The 15,298-nt window shown below is 59.5% G+C and overlaps 7 protein-coding genes across 7 annotated transcripts; 5 read left to right on the forward strand and 2 right to left on the reverse strand.

Annotated features, from left to right (window-relative positions):
• Nucleotides 1-214: 214 nt before the first annotated feature.
• Nucleotides 215-1,368, forward strand: K452DRAFT_296434 (uncharacterized protein; the record flags this gene model as incomplete). The annotated part of the gene is made up of 7 exons (XM_033541912.1): nucleotides 215-274; nucleotides 325-358; nucleotides 409-471; nucleotides 531-570; nucleotides 631-709; nucleotides 765-1,161; nucleotides 1,223-1,368. 7 exons carry the CDS (start codon nucleotides 215-217, stop codon nucleotides 1,366-1,368), a joined length of 819 nt encoding a protein of 272 aa, XP_033399925.1.
• A 630-nt stretch (nucleotides 1,369-1,998) lies between these two features.
• Nucleotides 1,999-2,429, forward strand: K452DRAFT_285462 (uncharacterized protein; the record flags this gene model as incomplete). The annotated part of the gene is made up of 2 exons (XM_033540117.1): nucleotides 1,999-2,335; nucleotides 2,387-2,429. Coding segments are annotated over exons 1-2 (248 nt in total), but the record flags the coding sequence as incomplete, so codon positions are not given.
• An 18-nt stretch (nucleotides 2,430-2,447) lies between these two features.
• K452DRAFT_285463 (uncharacterized protein) lies at nucleotides 2,448-4,440 on the forward strand. The gene has a single exon (XM_033540118.1). It carries the CDS (start codon nucleotides 2,575-2,577, stop codon nucleotides 4,141-4,143), a length of 1,569 nt encoding a protein of 522 aa, XP_033399927.1. The 5' UTR covers nucleotides 2,448-2,574; the 3' UTR covers nucleotides 4,144-4,440.
• Nucleotides 4,441-6,376: 1,936 nt separating this feature from the next.
• Nucleotides 6,377-7,775, reverse strand: K452DRAFT_296436 (uncharacterized protein; the record flags this gene model as incomplete). Its single annotated transcript, XM_033541913.1, has 2 exons — nucleotides 6,377-7,277; nucleotides 7,342-7,775. 2 exons carry the CDS (start codon nucleotides 7,773-7,775, stop codon nucleotides 6,377-6,379), a joined length of 1,335 nt encoding a protein of 444 aa, XP_033399928.1.
• Nucleotides 7,776-8,320: 545 nt separating this feature from the next.
• K452DRAFT_285466 (uncharacterized protein) lies at nucleotides 8,321-10,825 on the forward strand. The gene is made up of 3 exons (XM_033540119.1): nucleotides 8,321-8,765; nucleotides 8,878-9,505; nucleotides 9,559-10,825. The coding sequence occupies exons 1-3, from the start codon at nucleotides 8,349-8,351 to the stop codon at nucleotides 10,383-10,385; spliced, it is 1,872 nt and encodes a 623-aa protein (XP_033399929.1). The 5' UTR covers nucleotides 8,321-8,348; the 3' UTR covers nucleotides 10,386-10,825.
• A 586-nt stretch (nucleotides 10,826-11,411) lies between these two features.
• Nucleotides 11,412-13,998, reverse strand: K452DRAFT_325445 (uncharacterized protein; the record flags this gene model as incomplete). Its single annotated transcript, XM_033544779.1, has 2 exons — nucleotides 11,412-13,911; nucleotides 13,976-13,998. The coding sequence occupies 2 exons, from the start codon at nucleotides 13,996-13,998 to the stop codon at nucleotides 11,412-11,414; spliced, it is 2,523 nt and encodes an 840-aa protein (XP_033399930.1).
• A 98-nt stretch (nucleotides 13,999-14,096) lies between these two features.
• On the forward strand, nucleotides 14,097-15,197 carry K452DRAFT_223554 (uncharacterized protein; the record flags this gene model as incomplete). The annotated part of the gene is made up of 1 exon (XM_033536630.1): nucleotides 14,097-15,197. One exon carries the CDS (start codon nucleotides 14,097-14,099, stop codon nucleotides 15,195-15,197), a length of 1,101 nt encoding a protein of 366 aa, XP_033399931.1.
• Nucleotides 15,198-15,298: the final 101 nt, after the last annotated feature.

Raw genomic sequence — 15,298 nt, forward strand, 5'->3', positions numbered from 1 at the left:
TCTCAGAGTCGCACCAACCACAGTAGCCGGGCCCCATACGCGGGTAAGCGTAAACGGGCGCGAAGTCGACGCGCCTCATGGTATTTTGCGCCAAAAAGCACGTCGTGCTATCGTGTCAGTGGGGCAGGGCGAGCTAACGGCGTCATAACAGGGGCCGATGCAGAACCATGTGACACGCGGCGCGATCCGCGCTTAACGCCATTAGAAGCGATCCATGATTGCTGCTGTGCGGGAACGTTTGCAGACTGCCTTTTCTTCATCTTTACGAGTCATGGTGAGTTGAACCTGTGTTGTACACTTCATCGCTAACAGAGGCGGGGGCAGGTCGCCGCCTACGAGCAACTGCTCCTCTTTGGAGGTGAGCTGTTGTCTCTCTGTCCGCGCCATGGATGTTGACCGCTCTCTTAGACTCCATCACCCAAGCTGGCGCGGTTGAGGATGGCTTCGGCCTGACTGCGCCGCTACAACATGGTGCGCACCTGACGCCGACCCTAGGTCCGCGCCCGCATCCCCAGCTAACTGCCCCGCAGCCTACCAGCGCCGCCTTGATGTTGTCAATCGAGGATTCAAGTAAGGCATCCAACTATCCGCTCGTTCGCCTTTTCTCCGTCTGACGGGTTCGTATGAAAGCGGTTATAACACGGAAAGGGCTTTGCAAGTGCTGCCGAGACTCGTTCCGGCGGCCAGCGAGGCCAAAGTGCGCTTGATGGTCGGTATGCATCCCGCTCGGCAGTCTCGCATGGTCTCGCTGATCCCTGCACCAGACCGTCTTCTTCGGTGCCAACGACGCCTCACTCCCTGAAAGTACTAATAAACAGCACGTGCCGCTGGACCAGTATACGGAGAACCTGAGGACGATATGCACGCACGAGGCGGTCAAGGCCCAAAATCCCAGCATGATCATCATTACACCTCCTCCCGTCAATGAGTATAAGATGGAGATGAACGATCTAGCCAAGGGGTATAGAGCGCTCCAGCGCACGGCCGAGCATACGCAAGCCTATGCAAATGCCGCGCGCAAGGTAGGCGAGCACCTCGGCATACCCGTCCTAGATCTTTGGACTATTTTTATGACCAGAATCGGCTGGGTAGCGGGGGAGCCACTGCCTGGGTCCAAGAGTACCGAGAGGCACGCCGTGCTCGAGGAACTCATGTACGATGGTAAGCTGCCTGCAAATGGACGCGTATTTAGGGGCGAGAAGATGCTGATGCCGCGACACAGGGCTTCATTTGTCACCCAAAGCGTACGAGATTGTGGTTGAGGAGCTGATGGGCTTGATTGCGAGGGCGTATCCGGAGCAGGTACCCGTGAAGCTCCCGTATGTCTACCCGGACTGGAAAGACACGGAGCGGTGGGCGAGGTTCTGAATTGTTTGCTTTGAGTTTGCGGGTGCGAGGTAGGAGAGCAGAGCTATTTAGAGGGGTCCTCGTCGTCGTGGCTTAGCGCGTCTTGGAAGCCCATGAAAGTGTGGCGCCTGACTGATCTGCACGGGGTTCACAATTCAGAGCCGTTCAATTGCAACCACACAAACATCAGTCAGTACACAGCTGCTTGTGACTGCTGCATCTCTCGTGGCTCGGTCTGCGCCTCGTCCGACTTCCGCTATATTTGGTGGCGAATCTACATTCCTCCATCTCCAGGAACCACATACCCGCACTTCCGCGCCCACAGCTGTGCCGTCATTCTCGCATCCCTCGCAGTCTTCCCGCTGCCCAACCGTCTACCGCCCACTGCTCACCAACGCCCACGCCGTCTCCGCAGCTTGCAGACTTAAGCCCTCAGCTCTCTGCTCAATCTGCCATCGAGCTCTGCTTGTCTAGCTCCCGCATCGCACGCCACCGCGCCATTCCGCTGCCCCCGCATCCGGCACGGTAGTCTCAGACCCTTCCGATTGCTCCTACCACCTTTCCACTCACAACAACCGATTTGCCTCCCCGAAAAGAGCCCCGAACAATATTGCCGCTGCGTGGAGAGCAACGTTGGCGGCTTCGCCGTCCGCTTGGACCTCGGTGACGGAGGAGAGGGGAGGTGTTGTGCTGCTCTTCCTGGTGATGAAGATCGGCTGTCTCCTGCAAGCTCGCAGCACTGGCTAAAACGGTGGGGGACTGGAGGAGGCTTCGATGTCTGTGATGGATCCGCAGAGCGTTTCTTTTACGCCGCGCGACGAACTGTGGCGCTTCCACACAGACATGCTTCGCGTACAGCAAACCCAAGCCGAGCACGCCGATCGGCTGGCTCGCTTGGAGAGACGCCAGGATGATGATGCCCGGATGAAGTCTGTTTGGGGCACTTCCTCTCCGTTCCCTACTGTCTTGGGCGGCACACCCCAACAAGGTCACCTTTGGCAGCCGTCTTTCCCGCACGAAGGTACTAACGGCTCCTTAGTTCCTATGCACCAGCCTACTCCGGACGTCTTCTCCAACTTTGACGACCAATCGAATCATCTGATTAGCAGCTTGCATCTTGACGCAGATGAAGAGCCGAAGCGTCTCGGAGCGGCTTCTCGCGCGAACAGCGTCCGCTTTGACGAGACGGCCAACCAAGGTCATTGGGCACACGCCTCCAGGCCTTCCATGGATTTACTTCCGCGCTCAGGCAGCAGCCTCGGCGGTCATCCAATGACGGAGAGAAGCTACTCGCACAAGTCCGACGGACGGCAAAGCTCGGCAGCTGCATCAGTCCATTCGGCTACCTCAGGCCGCGCCAACAGCATGGGAGCCGATAGCATCTTTGCCGTTGGCACTCCGGCATCAGAGGTTCCTCGGCTTGCACCGGGTCTGTTCATACTGGGTTCTGTGCCTGCCATCATCCGATGCTGGCTCAACACAAACTTTAAGCACGATTCTCTGCTCTATGCCGCAGTATGCACCGGGTCGTACACATCCTGCCTGGATATCGCTTTGATCAACAGACTCGGATTCGCGCCGCACATTACCAGAGATGAAGATGGCACGCGCAAGATCAAACTCGAACTTTATCTACCGGAAGCCGTTCCTTACCCGGCGTCCTCTCGTTCCAGCAGTCCTGCTCCGCAGCTGCCTTCGCTGACAGTCGACTTTACCGTAGTCGAGACCGTCGCTGATACTTCTGGCTCTAAGCCTATCCAAGTCTTCCTCGGCAGCGACATGCTGCGCGCCCACAATGCCGACGTGCTGTTCTCGTCCAACACGTTGACCCTGTTCGATGACGAGAGAAGCAAACTTTCCATTCCACTCGTTCGACCTGAAGAAGAACGCACATTCAAATCTCTCCAGGTCACCAGTGCGCCCTTGGCAAGTATGGCCAAACCGCAGTCTCGCGACCCCAGCACCAACTCGTTCGATCGCTCGGAGCATGCAGATAAATCCGCATCCCAGTCCACTGAAGCCATTCCAGGGCTGAAAGCAGCGTCACCCACGCGCACCGCCTCCGACAGTGACCGAAATGTCACTGTACCTTCTTCCGACGACGGCACCGTGTCGACCAACGACCGCACACGCCCCTCCCTGAGCTACATTGGCCGCTCCAACACCGACCAGCGCGACGCTGGCGCCGCCTCCACGGACACCGAGCCCAACTCCGCACGCCCCGGTGCCATCTGGAGCAACTGGCGACGTAACGGCACCGATGCCGACAAGCCCGACGCGGCCGCAGTGGCGGGCACGAGACCAGACGCGCCGCCCCCGACCGACTGGGCCAGCCTCGGCCGCGCCGGCAACGCAGCGAACAGCACCGGTAGCGGCGGCGGCGCACCCCGCCGCGAGGGAATCAAGGTCCTCCGGCCCATCCGCACGGCCTCGCGCGTCGCCTCAGGCACGGGCACGGGACATCAACAGCAGCAGCCGCAGCCGCCGGCATCCGCAGGGCTGCAGGGACAGGGGCAGTGGCCGGGGCAGGGCCAGGGCCAGAGCCGCTTCTTCGACGAGGGGCGCAGGCGCGTTACCAGTGTCAGCGGGGCGAGTTTCTTCAACAGAGAAGTCACGGATCCGTTGCTCAAGCGGAGTGGGTCGGGCGAGGGCGCTGGAGGGAAGAGTGGCGCTGCTGGTGGTGGTGGGAAGGAGGTGAGTGGGAAGGATGCGGCGGGAGGTAAGCCGCGCGCGTCGAACCCGGTTGGAGGCGCGAGCGCGTTTGCGTGGTTGAACAATGCGGGGGGCGCGAGGTAGGGAAGTAGGGTGGGGTGGGGTTGGGTAGGGCTTGCGCGTGTTTGTGGATGATGGATGATGGAGGGGAGTGGATTGGTGGATACTAGGTGGGTAGAAGTAAGTAGTAGGTAGGTGGACTGCATAGGAAGAGCAAGCAAGCAAGCAAGCAATCGTGCACACATCCATACATGTAAGCGTGTGTGCGAGTGCGAGCGTGATGGGTTGCGGCAAGGTGGGTAGCTAGGTAGACGATATCCACAGACAGACAGAGCAAGAACAGCATAAGAAGAATACGAAGCCCACCGAAAATGAAACCACAATCTTATTATACCTATCAAGCAAGCAAGTAGGCTCTCAGTATCTCGAGACTTGTTTAGATACAGCACAGTACAAGCACTCCTCGCACACAACTCCCTAGACGACCAAGCCAACATAACACAGCCCTCCCCCTTCCTCCTACATACGAGCTACTACACACCACACACTACGCACGAAGTACGAAGCAGCTCGCTAACCCTATCCCCATCCCTACCAACCCATCTACCCGCACCCCCCTACGGCCCAGCCAGCCTTACGGACGAAAGCACGCACGCACGCACGTCCGAGAAGCTGAAACCGCACGCAGCAGCATCAGGCAACAAACATGCGAGCAAGACGAGCACGACGAGTAAGGCTACAAGCCTACAATCTACGATATACGAGGTGTACGTGGGTGGTAGAGTAGGGAGAGGGGTTACGCCCTTGAGCTTTTGCTCTTGCTCTTGGGCGTGTGCTTGTGCGTGTACAATATACCTCCTAGCACGTGTTACTCCTAGAAGCGGTAGACTGCCCAAGTAGGTACGTACTAAGCCACGTTGCTGCGGCGTAGTTAGCCAACTGGCTGGTTAAAACCGGGAGGCGGGAGGGAAATGCGTGCGGACCTGCAGTACTGTGGCCGTGGCTCCGCGCTGCCTGCCAAACAGCCAAACAAACAGAGCAGCCAAGCCCGCCCTGCATGCCACGCTTCTCACCACATACTTACACAGACGCAGACGCAGACGCAGGAACGCGCTCCTGCATACCACGTTCCACGCGTAAAAACCCAAATATTAACTAGCAAAAGCAAAAACAACAGCAAAAGCAAAAGCAACAATAAAAATAAACACTGCTACAACCACCATACCCATCCCTGACCAGAAGTACCTACAACAGGCAGCTGCTTTTCCCCGCCCAAGCAAGCAAGGCAGCAAGGCAGCAACCAACCAACCAAGCCACCACCATCTCCCTCTTTTTTCGCCCCCTAGTTCCTAGTTAAAAGCCGCAAAAAACGCAAAACGCAAAGCCCAGAGCAACACGCGGAAGCAGAAAAGCAAAAATAAAGCGGAAAAAGTAAATAAAACAGTGCCATGTCTATGCAACCCCCCAGCCCCAACCCCAGCCAAGACAAGCATCCCTCCCACGCATGCGCCAGTTCAACTCAAGTCAACTCAATCCAATCCAAGCAGAGCAATCCAATTCAATACACACAACTCGATTCAGTTCGATTCGACTCGATTCGATTCAATTCCGTTCCGTTCACTGTTCGTGCCCCTACCAAACCAAACCAAAGCCAAAACCAAACCAAGCCATGGCCAAGCCCAAGCCAAAGCCAAAGCCCAAAAAACAAAAACAAAAATGCATGCATGCACCGCAAACGCCGTCAGAGGTAGGTAGGTAGATAGAGAAACGATGGGGGAAAAAGGTGGTTGGAGCGAGGTTGTACACGGTACACAGTACAGTACAGTACAGAGGCGGGGTAGTGCGTAGTGCGTAGTAGCGGGATATCAGTCAGTCAGTCAGGTCGTGTGGTGAGAGTGTGCGTGTGCGTGTGAGTGTGAGTGGATAAGTAAAGTGGGAGCGCGGGCGGTCGATCTATCGACGCGGGCCCGTGGCGCTACTACCACAAGTAGCTGCGAAACAATGGCAACGGCAACGGCAGCAGGAGGCTGGCTTGTTGCTAGCTGCTGCCTGGAAGCGACGCCTTCTTGTGGTCTGCGCAAGGACGGGCGGGCGCGGGAAGGATCGGGGTTGGAGTCCTTGTGGGCCCGCCCGTGTGCTGTGCGTGCGTGCTTGCTATGGTCGCTGCGGAGAACGGAAGATATGGTGTGACAAAGGAAAAATGGAAGAGAGGGGCGGTGGATGACGACCCCTGACGTGCACTCGCCGCGGTGGTGGTGACGGTACGGATGATGATGGTGATGATGATGTTGTTGTTTTTGTGGACGGCGACAGGAATCTAGATGTAAGACACCTTGACGCCCATTCCCGCCGTCTGGCGTATCTTCTCCCACGCCTGTCGCAGCAGTTTACGCACCCGCACCCGTACGTCTTGCCTGCCGAACGCAAGGGCGAACGCAAGCATAAACAGCAGCATGCGCAGAAACGCGAGCGGATTCCGCGTCATGTTGCGCGCGGCATTGAGCACCAGCGCCTGCGCGGTAGACACCAAACCAGCGAGTCCGCCAGGCCGAGGCCCGCGCGGGCTAATGGCACCTTTTTTCGCGGGACGCGACGAGGTCGACTGGCCACTGCCGCCTCGATGGTGGCCTGCTGCCGGCGGAGCGGACGACGACGGCGGCGGCGGCGGAGAGCGATTCCGCTGAGCCTTGTTGGTCTGGTCGGGGTTGCGGCGGGCGCGGCGGGATTCGGCTTCGTTTTCGCGCTCGCGGCGACGGCGCGCTTCGTCTTCCTCTTCGGCCTTGGCGGCCTCCAGGCGGCGCACTTCGGCGTCGCGGCGGCGCTGTTCTAGCTGCTCGACTTGCTGCCGGCGCAGCTCAGCCTCGCGCTCGGCGGCCGATTCTTGCTCCTCGCGCAGGCTGTGCAGCGCTAGGTGGAAGGCTTCTTTGCGCTCGTCGTCGAGCACCTCGCTCATGCTGATGAACTCGCGCGCGTAGTCCCACTCTTCGTTGCGCGGGAGCACGTGCAGCGTGTACAGCTCGAGAAGCTTGAGCCGTGAGTTGAGGTCGCGCGGCGTGTTGGTGCCGTTGCTGCGCAGGCCGGACCGCTTTTGCGCGTACAGCGGCGACGCCATGTGCGAGGCGATGTCGAACGCGGGCTGTGCCGAAGCGGAGAGGTACGTCTCCATGCGCTGCTGCGTGAGGCGTTGAGAAGGGGCATGGGTCAGTAGGAGAGTAGCTCTGGAAAGAGGAACCTAGTTCAGCAACATATTCTTGAATGCATCGAGAGGGGGAATGCACGCACAGGTTAACGACGACATCGGGGTCCACGCTGCCTTCGATACCTGCGTATCCGGCCTGCACCACCTCTTCCCACACGCTGGCGTCGCGGCATTTGGCGACCAGCGCCTTCCACTTGGAGCTGCCGAAGGCGTGTTTGCCCTCTTCGGGGCCCAATTCGACGACGGCATTGAGAAAGGTGAGGTAGAAGCTCCAGACCTTTATGCGGGTGCCGCGTGAGGCATGGGCGACGGGAGCATGGGAGCTTTGGTCGTCCGGGGTGATGATAGGCTCGATGGTGGACAGAGCTTCGGGGAGGCGGCGGGTGAGGAACAGCTGGGCGGCCTGGCGGTATGCTTTTGCGATCTGGGCAGTCTGAGGCCGCTTGTGGTTGTCGGAAGAAAGCGAGGAGATGGACGAGGACAGCATATGGTGAGAGTTTGGCGAAGTCATGGGCATGGTGGTCTGGGCTGACGGCTATTCCATGGGCGTTTTTCGCAGGAGCTGTGATGCGGGGACTGGGGGCGTCGCGCAGCTCCTGGGGGCATTATGGTGTTTTGATGCTCAGGAATGCACACGTCGGGAGAGCAGGTGATCGATGAATGACTTACCTCGGCCTGTTCGGCGCGGAGATTGAGCCCCAAACTGCAGAAACGACTCCATGACATGGCCGTGGCGCGGTCCTCGCAACGAAACATGTCTGTTGCCTGCCCTGCCCTCGCCCGGGCCGTTTGCAACCATCATCGTCATCGTTTGTGTGGCACCATAGCACGCGCATAGCTGCTTTTGCCCGCCCGTTTGCTTTCCACCCATGCTTACCTACATAGCCCGCGACTCATCCACAGCCCACTTCATTGATCGACTACACCACTCCCTTCACCTTCTCCTCCACCGGCCCTCATGGAGGTCGATCGCATCGCCTTCCAAGGCCGGCTCCTGGAAATCCTCGAGGCCATTGCCGGCGCACACTTTGTCTCGTTCGATCTCGAGCTGTCTGGCGTGCCCAGCAAAGGCGCCAGCAGAGGCTCCAAGATGACCATCGAGCAGCGCTACCAAGAGGTCAAAGCAGCCGCCGAACGTTACCAGATTCTACAGATTGGTCTGACCTGCGCCGAGCAAGATACCATCGATGACAAGTACACGCTGCGCCCGTACAATTTCAACCTCAACCCGCTGCTGGAGGAGCGGTTGGACATAGAGAGGATATTCGCGTTCCAGAGCGGCGCTGCCGAGTTTCTGCTCAGCCACGGCTTTCGCATGGACCTGCCCATGACCATGGGCGTGCCGTATCTGTCGCGAGACGAGGCCAAGCTTGCGAAGAAGCTGGCCTATGCCAGATGGGACAAGTCGACCATGCAGGACGTGCAATTAGAGCTTCACGAAGTGGAATCGCTGGAGTTTGTCCGCAAAGTTCGCATCGCCATAGAAAACTGGAAGAAAACCGGCAAGGTAGGCCCCGTCACGTCCAGGTGCTGACCGAGAGGACTGATATCCGGCCAATGGCAGCGACCCGTTGCAAACGCTTAACAGTCCATGTCTTGATGGTGCTAATTCTCCATAGCCCTCCCCGTCGTACCTTAACATTGTCTGCAGCGACCCCATCGGACCGCAGCCTCTCTTCCCTGAACTTGGTAACTTTGAGAAGCGCCTTGTCCACCAGCTCGTGAGGGCCGAGTACCCGGACCTCGTGTCTCTCTCCAAACCGTCAGCTATCCAGCTCAAGGCGTATGACGAAGAACGTGAGAAGTCTTACTTGGAGTCCAAAAAGCGCGGCCTGCGGAAGAGCATCGAGCGGCAGACGGGTTTCAGATGGATTGTAGAAGCGCTGTGCGGCGGCAGCCTCACGATGGATCCCAAGAGCTTCGCACGTGACGTACTTACGGGAGAGCCGAAGACGGTCGACATTGACGATCTTAATGCCCGCATTGGTCGAGCCCGGGCGAACCTCAAAATGAGGCGACCGGTTCTCGTTGGTCATAACCTGTTCACAGACATCATCTATTTCTATCGCACATTCATTGGCGAGCTGCCGCCGACGCTGGACGAGTTCCAGAAGAAGGTCCACGAGCTATTCCCCCTCATTGTAGACACTAAATACATGGCTACGCATAATTGCGGCGACATTAACCCGGCCTCAGCACTCGAGCAGATCGAAGAGAAGCTCCGTTCGCAGCCGAAGCCAGTCCTGGGTGCGTAGATTGCTGCTCTATTAGTGATATACAATGATCTCATCCGCACACAGAGACCCACGGGGCACACCGCAAATACCACACGCACGAGGCGTTCCACGAAGCCGGCTACGACAGCTTCCTGACCGCGAACATCATGGTGCGGCTCTCGGCCAAGCTCTCAGCCGCAGGCACCTACCTCAGCGAAGTGAAGCCCAAAACCGGCCGCGACACAGACGACGAAGCCTACGAGACAGCCTCGGACGGCGACGGCGGCGGCGGCGGCGGCGTCGCCCTCAGCGCTGCGCAAGCGATCCCGCCTGGTAACGCGGCTGCGAGTACGGGACTGCTGACGGCGTCGACGGAGGCGAAGACGCGCCTGCTCACGCCGGCCATCGCGCCCCCGGTGCTCGCGTCGCAGACGTCTGCCCCTGCCGCCCCAGCTAGTACAACAAGCACAAAAGAGTCACGCCGGAAGGAGAAGAAGCTGCGTAAGAAGAAAGAAAAGAAAGCCGCCAAGGCCACTGCCACGGCCGCAGCCGCAACCAAAGACACCGCCAAAACAGAATCGTCCCGCTTCTCGACGCAGAACCTGTACGACCAGCTCGCGGCGCTGTCGGCCAACGACGACGGCGAGTCGCACTCTGAAGAGGACGGCGACGTAGGAGCCGACGCAGCCGCAGCCGCAGCCGCACCGCACCACCACCCCCCCAACGCCGGCGGCTGGGACACGGCGCCCGTGCTCGTCGACGGCACGACGTACTACGTGCCGAAGGTCGAGGTCGAGGCCAAGGAGCCCATGGCGCTGATGCCGCCGTTTGAGAGCCCGTTCTGGGGCGTCTACGGCAACAAGCTGCGCGTGTTTGGGACGGTGGAGAGCGTGTGCGCTTTGGTGGGGTGAGAGAGTGAGTCGTGGTTGGTGGTTGGGAGCGCGGGTGCGTGGGTGCGTGTGTGGGATGGGACGAGGGAAGGGGGAAGGGGAAGTGGGCTTCTGGTGGTGTTGGGGCGTTGATTGGCAGGCGGGTGTGGGTATCGATCGCTTGCTCGATTGCTTGCTTGCTTGCTCGAGACTCGATGGCTGCCGTACTATTATAGATGTACGGTGCAGAGCTAGCACACGACTCCCGCTTGCCCCCCAGAACGCAAAGCAGAACAGCTCCATCCAAACCCAATCCAACATCCACACGCACCCAACCCCTAGCAACAAAAAACGAGAAACATACCCTAACGTAACGTAAAGTAACGCAACGAAAAAGCAAAAACAGACGCAGAATCTTTGTTTGCTTGCCAAGAGCGAATATCAAATGAATAAAGGATTGAATAAAGATTGAATAAATGATTGCTTGATTGCTTGCTTGATTGCTTGCTTGCTTGTTACCCACCGTCCCGCCCCGTCCCATACCGTAGTATACTATACCTAATACCGTGTATCTAACCAAACGGAACCGAACCTAGGTAGTTTCCGTGCACGAGAAGAAGAAGAAGAAGAAGAAGAAGAAGAGGATGATAAAGATGATGATGATGATGATGAAGTTGCTGTTGCTGTTGTTGGTTGGTTCCTTGGTTCCTTTGACGCCGCTATCGCCTGTGTATGTGTGTGTGTGAAAGAGGAGGGAAGAAGAGAAGAGAAAAGAGAGAAGAGAGAAGAGAAGAGAACCGCCGCGATCGATGAGGAATATAGGTATGTTGGAAGGGAGGTGGGGGGGAAGGCCCATGTTTTGCCATTGCCATTGCCATGCCATGCCGCTAACGCGCGGGCTGAAGTGGAATTGGAACGGAATAGAATGGAACGAGACGGCGAAAGAAGAAAGATACCTAGGTAGGTAGGTGGAGTAGCACAGCACGCGTCTCTCCCTCTCATTCAGTCCCATCCACCGCCCGTCCGCAGCCACCACTCCCCACTAGCACTCCCACCACCACATCCACACTAAACCCACCCCTCTTGAAACCTCTCCACGCCCTTCTTCACCTCGCGCACAATCTCGACCGCCTCATCCCTATTCTTCGCCTCAAAATCATAGCGCTTACTCTCACGCTCCCTATACACAACGACCCTAAACGTCTTCGGATGCTTCGAGCTGACCTTACTGCCAACCACGCTCGAAAAATGCACCGTAGTCGTCTTGCCCGTGCCCTGGCCAGCCTTGGTGCCGCCGCCGCCGCCGCCCCCCGCCCCCGCCATCGTCGTGTCCGCCGGCATAATGTGCATGTACTCGCCATCCAGCGCGAGGACGCGCGTGCTGCTGCTCGTGAAGGACATGGGCTGCTTGCGCGTGACGATGTAGCGCTTGTAAGGCGCGTTCGCGGCGGTCAGGCTGAGCAGGGCGTCGTGTTTCTGGGCGAGGGGGTGGAGCAGGGCGCCCGCGCTGCCGCTGCCGTGCTTCTTGCTCTTCTTGGGCGTGCCGCCCGTGCTGATCAGCAGCGGCGCGTTCGGGCTCGAACTCCCCGGGCTGCCGGACAGCCCGAACGCCCCGTCCCCTACGAATCGCCGCCGTGTCAGGTCCAGCTCGGTGCGTGCGCCTAGCGCTTCCACTGTCCGGTCGGATGGCGCTACCGTGCTCGTGCCGCTGACTTTGAGCACGTACAGCGCTTTGTCGACGTGCAGGTCGCGGCATACGCGGTCGAAGACTTCGGCTAGGTACGTGTCCGTCGTGAATTCGAGCCGCGAGATGCGCGTCGTGAAGTCGTCGGACACGAAGTGGATCGTCAGCGTCTTGGGCGCGCCGTTGCGCGACGCCGACTGCGAGACGGGCGCCGCCGGCGCGTCCAGCAGGTTGTTGCTGTCCTTGCGCGCGGCACTGGGCGCAAACGACGGGCCCGTGATCGGGTTCTGGTACGGGCCGAGGAGAGCGGGCGTGGGTGCGGAGTTGTTGGACGGCGCGGAGCTGGCCATCGCTGTCGGCGAGGGCATCTTTTGCAGCTCGTTGGTGCTGCCGCTCGCTGGCGTTTCTACGGCTTCTTGGCTGTACTGCGGAGTGGCCTTTTCGTTCTCTGCATACTCTTCCGGGGATGCTTGAACCAGGGCGAATTCGTCCCATGGCTTGTCGCGTGACCGGCCTCTGGCGGGGCGGTTGTTGGTCGAAGTAAAGTCTTGGACGGGGCGGGTGCGACTGAACGCTGGGAATTCATAGTCGACCTCCTCATCCTCGATCATCCTCAGAACCCACCAGTTGACGTTCTTCTTCTGGGGATCTATTGGCGGCTCAAGGGTTTCCTCCTGGTAACGCCAGAGGGCCAACCCGATAGCTTCTGCTACTGTCACCTTGGTCCCTTCATCGACGGTCTTGCGAAGAAGCATCTCAAACGGCTTGCTAGGCTTCTTAGAGAACGGCGCATATATCTTGATGTACAAGGGACTGGGGTCGCCCTTGCCAGATAATATGGCAAACCTCTGGAATGGGTCCTCGGGCGCCTTGCTTTTGGCTTTGAGTGCTTGGGTAAGGGCGCTAACGGGCTGGACAACACTGATGGGCCGCGGCGGTGGTAAAGTCGGCAGCACGGTTTGGGCCTGTCTTGATTTCTTGTTCGGCGACGAGTTGTGGGGAGTGATGGCTGGAGGCATGTTCGGGATAGCTTTTGGAGGGGGAGTAGAATCGAGGGGATCAGCATCCACGCCGAGCAAGGAGTTCGAGTCTGCCGTGCCGGCAAAGTCTGAATCGAGGTCACTGTCTTCCGACTCTGCGGGCTCGAGTTCCTCACCGTCGCCCTCCTCGATCCGCTCAATCCTTTCGGACAGCATATTGGTAGCTCGCGCAGCCCTACGCGGGTTGATCTGCTTCCTCTTGAACACGGACGGATCAAGCTCGTTCTCGGACGACATTTCGCTGCTCGTGATCGTGTCTCGCCGCCCTCTCTCCTTGGTTTCCACATCTCCCAGAGAGCCGCGGCGCAAGCGTGCGCTCTCGGAATGCCTCGACGGCGACGTGACCATGATCATCTCGGGGGCTTCGGCCAGGCGCGTCTTCTGCAGCGGCGACGAGCCAGCGCGAGAGCGGACGGGCATCTTTGTGAACTTGATCTGCTGAGCGGCGCGCTGTCCCTCGGCATCCTCGTCGCTGTCGTCGCTCAGATCGCTGCTGTCGTCCTCGTCGACCTGCTCCTTGCGGCGGCGCCTCCGCGTCGTCATGCCGGGGCCAACCGTCTCGTTGCTCATGCCCCCGCCGGTGACCATGCCGCCCTCTTCCTCATCATCGCCAAAGTTGGGCCCGCTGAGGCCAGCTGAGCGGGGAGCCTGGAAGTAGTCGGAGGCGACGGCGGTGGGGATCGGGGGCGAGTAGGTGCGCTTGATCTCGGAGGCGTTTGGGAGCCAGCCGGCGGCGCGGAAGGCCGGGTTGTTGAGGACGGAGGTGTTGACGTTGATCAGGCGTTCGCCGACGCCGTCCTTGATGCTGGAGAGATAGGCGGTGCGGAGTTGGTACAGAACGAAGCTGCAGTAGACACGTCAGTGCGATACGATCCTGGAACAAGGTGCGACTGAAAGTCTCGACTTGCTCTTCATTCTGCAGCAGCGACATGGCTGGAGAGAGGGGAGTGCGAGGTGTGCGCGATGGCGGCGGCGCAATACAAGAGACAACGTCAGTGCCAGCGTCAGTGCAAACACCAAACACAAACAATGAATCTCGTCCAGTACTCCGACTCTGAAGGCTCCGATGCCGAGGCACCTCCTCCTCCCCCCGCTGCGCCCAAGCAAAACAAAAACTTCCAAAAAGTCAACCCGCACAAGATCCGCGTCAACCTGCCCGCCCCGACCGACGATGCCGCGACAGACGCCCCACCCGCAAAGAAGGCGCGCACCGGCGGCGGAGCCTTCAGCGGCTTCAACGCCTTCCTGCCCGCCCCGAAACGCTCCGCCGACGACGCAGCCAAGAAAGAACGAGGCACCGGCTTGGGGAAGGGAGTCAACCTAAAGACGGGCGCGGCCCCAGGATTCAGCAGGGACGTCGTCGCGGAAACTGGCCATGAGCAACAAGCAGAGCTGTCTAGGGCTCCGGAACAGGCGCCGCAGCAGCAGCAGCAGCAGCCGAAAGAGGAGGTGAAGCTCGTGGGGAAGACGACGCGCTTCATGCCTTTGTCGGTCGCGAACAAGGCCAAGAAGAAGAAGAAGACGCCCGCCGCCGTCCTCATGGCCAACAAGGGCGCCGCAGCTTCTCCCGCCCCAACCCCGGCCGCAAGCGCAGCAGGCGCTCCAGCGCCAGCCCCGCCCAAGCCCAAGGTGTCGCTGTTCTCGCTGTCAACCGAGGACGCCGTCCCAGCAGCAAGCACGTCGGGCGGCGACTACAAGCCCATGCTGTACACCAGCACGCAGCAAACGCGCACCGACCAAGCCAGCGACGACACAGCAACGCCATATCAAAACCACAGCAGCAGCAGCGGCCCACAGTCCCTCGACGCAGTGGCCGCAGACCTCAACCTCTCCAAAGCAGACAAGCGGCAGCTATTCGGGCGGCAGCGGGGGAACCAAAGCAGCAGCGGGGCGGGCATGTCGGCCATCAACATTGTCAACTTCAACACGGACGAGGAGTACGCGGCCAACGAGGCGCTGCGCGCGTCGGGCGAGACGGTGCAACATAACCCGCTCAAGTCGATTGCGCCGGGCAAGCACAGCCTGAAGCAGCTGGTCAATGCGGCCGCGACGCAGAAGGACGCCCTCGAGGAGCACTTTGCTACCGGCAAGCGGAACAAGAAGGAGGCTGGCAGTAAGTATGGCTGGTAGTGGTTGGTGCGTCGAGGCTGGTCCTTGTTTGTTTGCCGTTTGCCGTTGGCTCGGCTTGGGGGTCTATGACGTTGGTAGGGAGGCGTGGGCGTGGCGTGGTG

This window comes from Aplosporella prunicola (genome assembly GCF_010093885.1).
Source record: "Aplosporella prunicola CBS 121167 unplaced genomic scaffold K452scaffold_7, whole genome shotgun sequence".
NCBI lineage: Eukaryota > Fungi > Ascomycota > Dothideomycetes > Botryosphaeriales > Aplosporellaceae > Aplosporella > Aplosporella prunicola.

Bases quoted from the DNA above. Each gene is read 5' to 3' on its own strand.
- K452DRAFT_285466 (XM_033540119.1), top strand. From the start codon at position 8,349: ATGACCATCGAGCAGCGCTACCAAGAGGTCAAAGCAGCCGCCGAACGT. The intron at 8,766-8,877 runs GTAGGCCCCGTC...AATTCTCCATAG, and splicing joins ACTGGAAGAAAACCGGCAAG to CCCTCCCCGTCGTACCTTAA. The intron at 9,506-9,558 runs GTGCGTAGATTG...ATCCGCACACAG, and splicing joins GCAGCCGAAGCCAGTCCTGG to AGACCCACGGGGCACACCGC.
- K452DRAFT_285463 (XM_033540118.1), top strand. From the start codon at position 2,575: ATGGATTTACTTCCGCGCTCAGGCAGCAGCCTCGGCGGTCATCCAATG.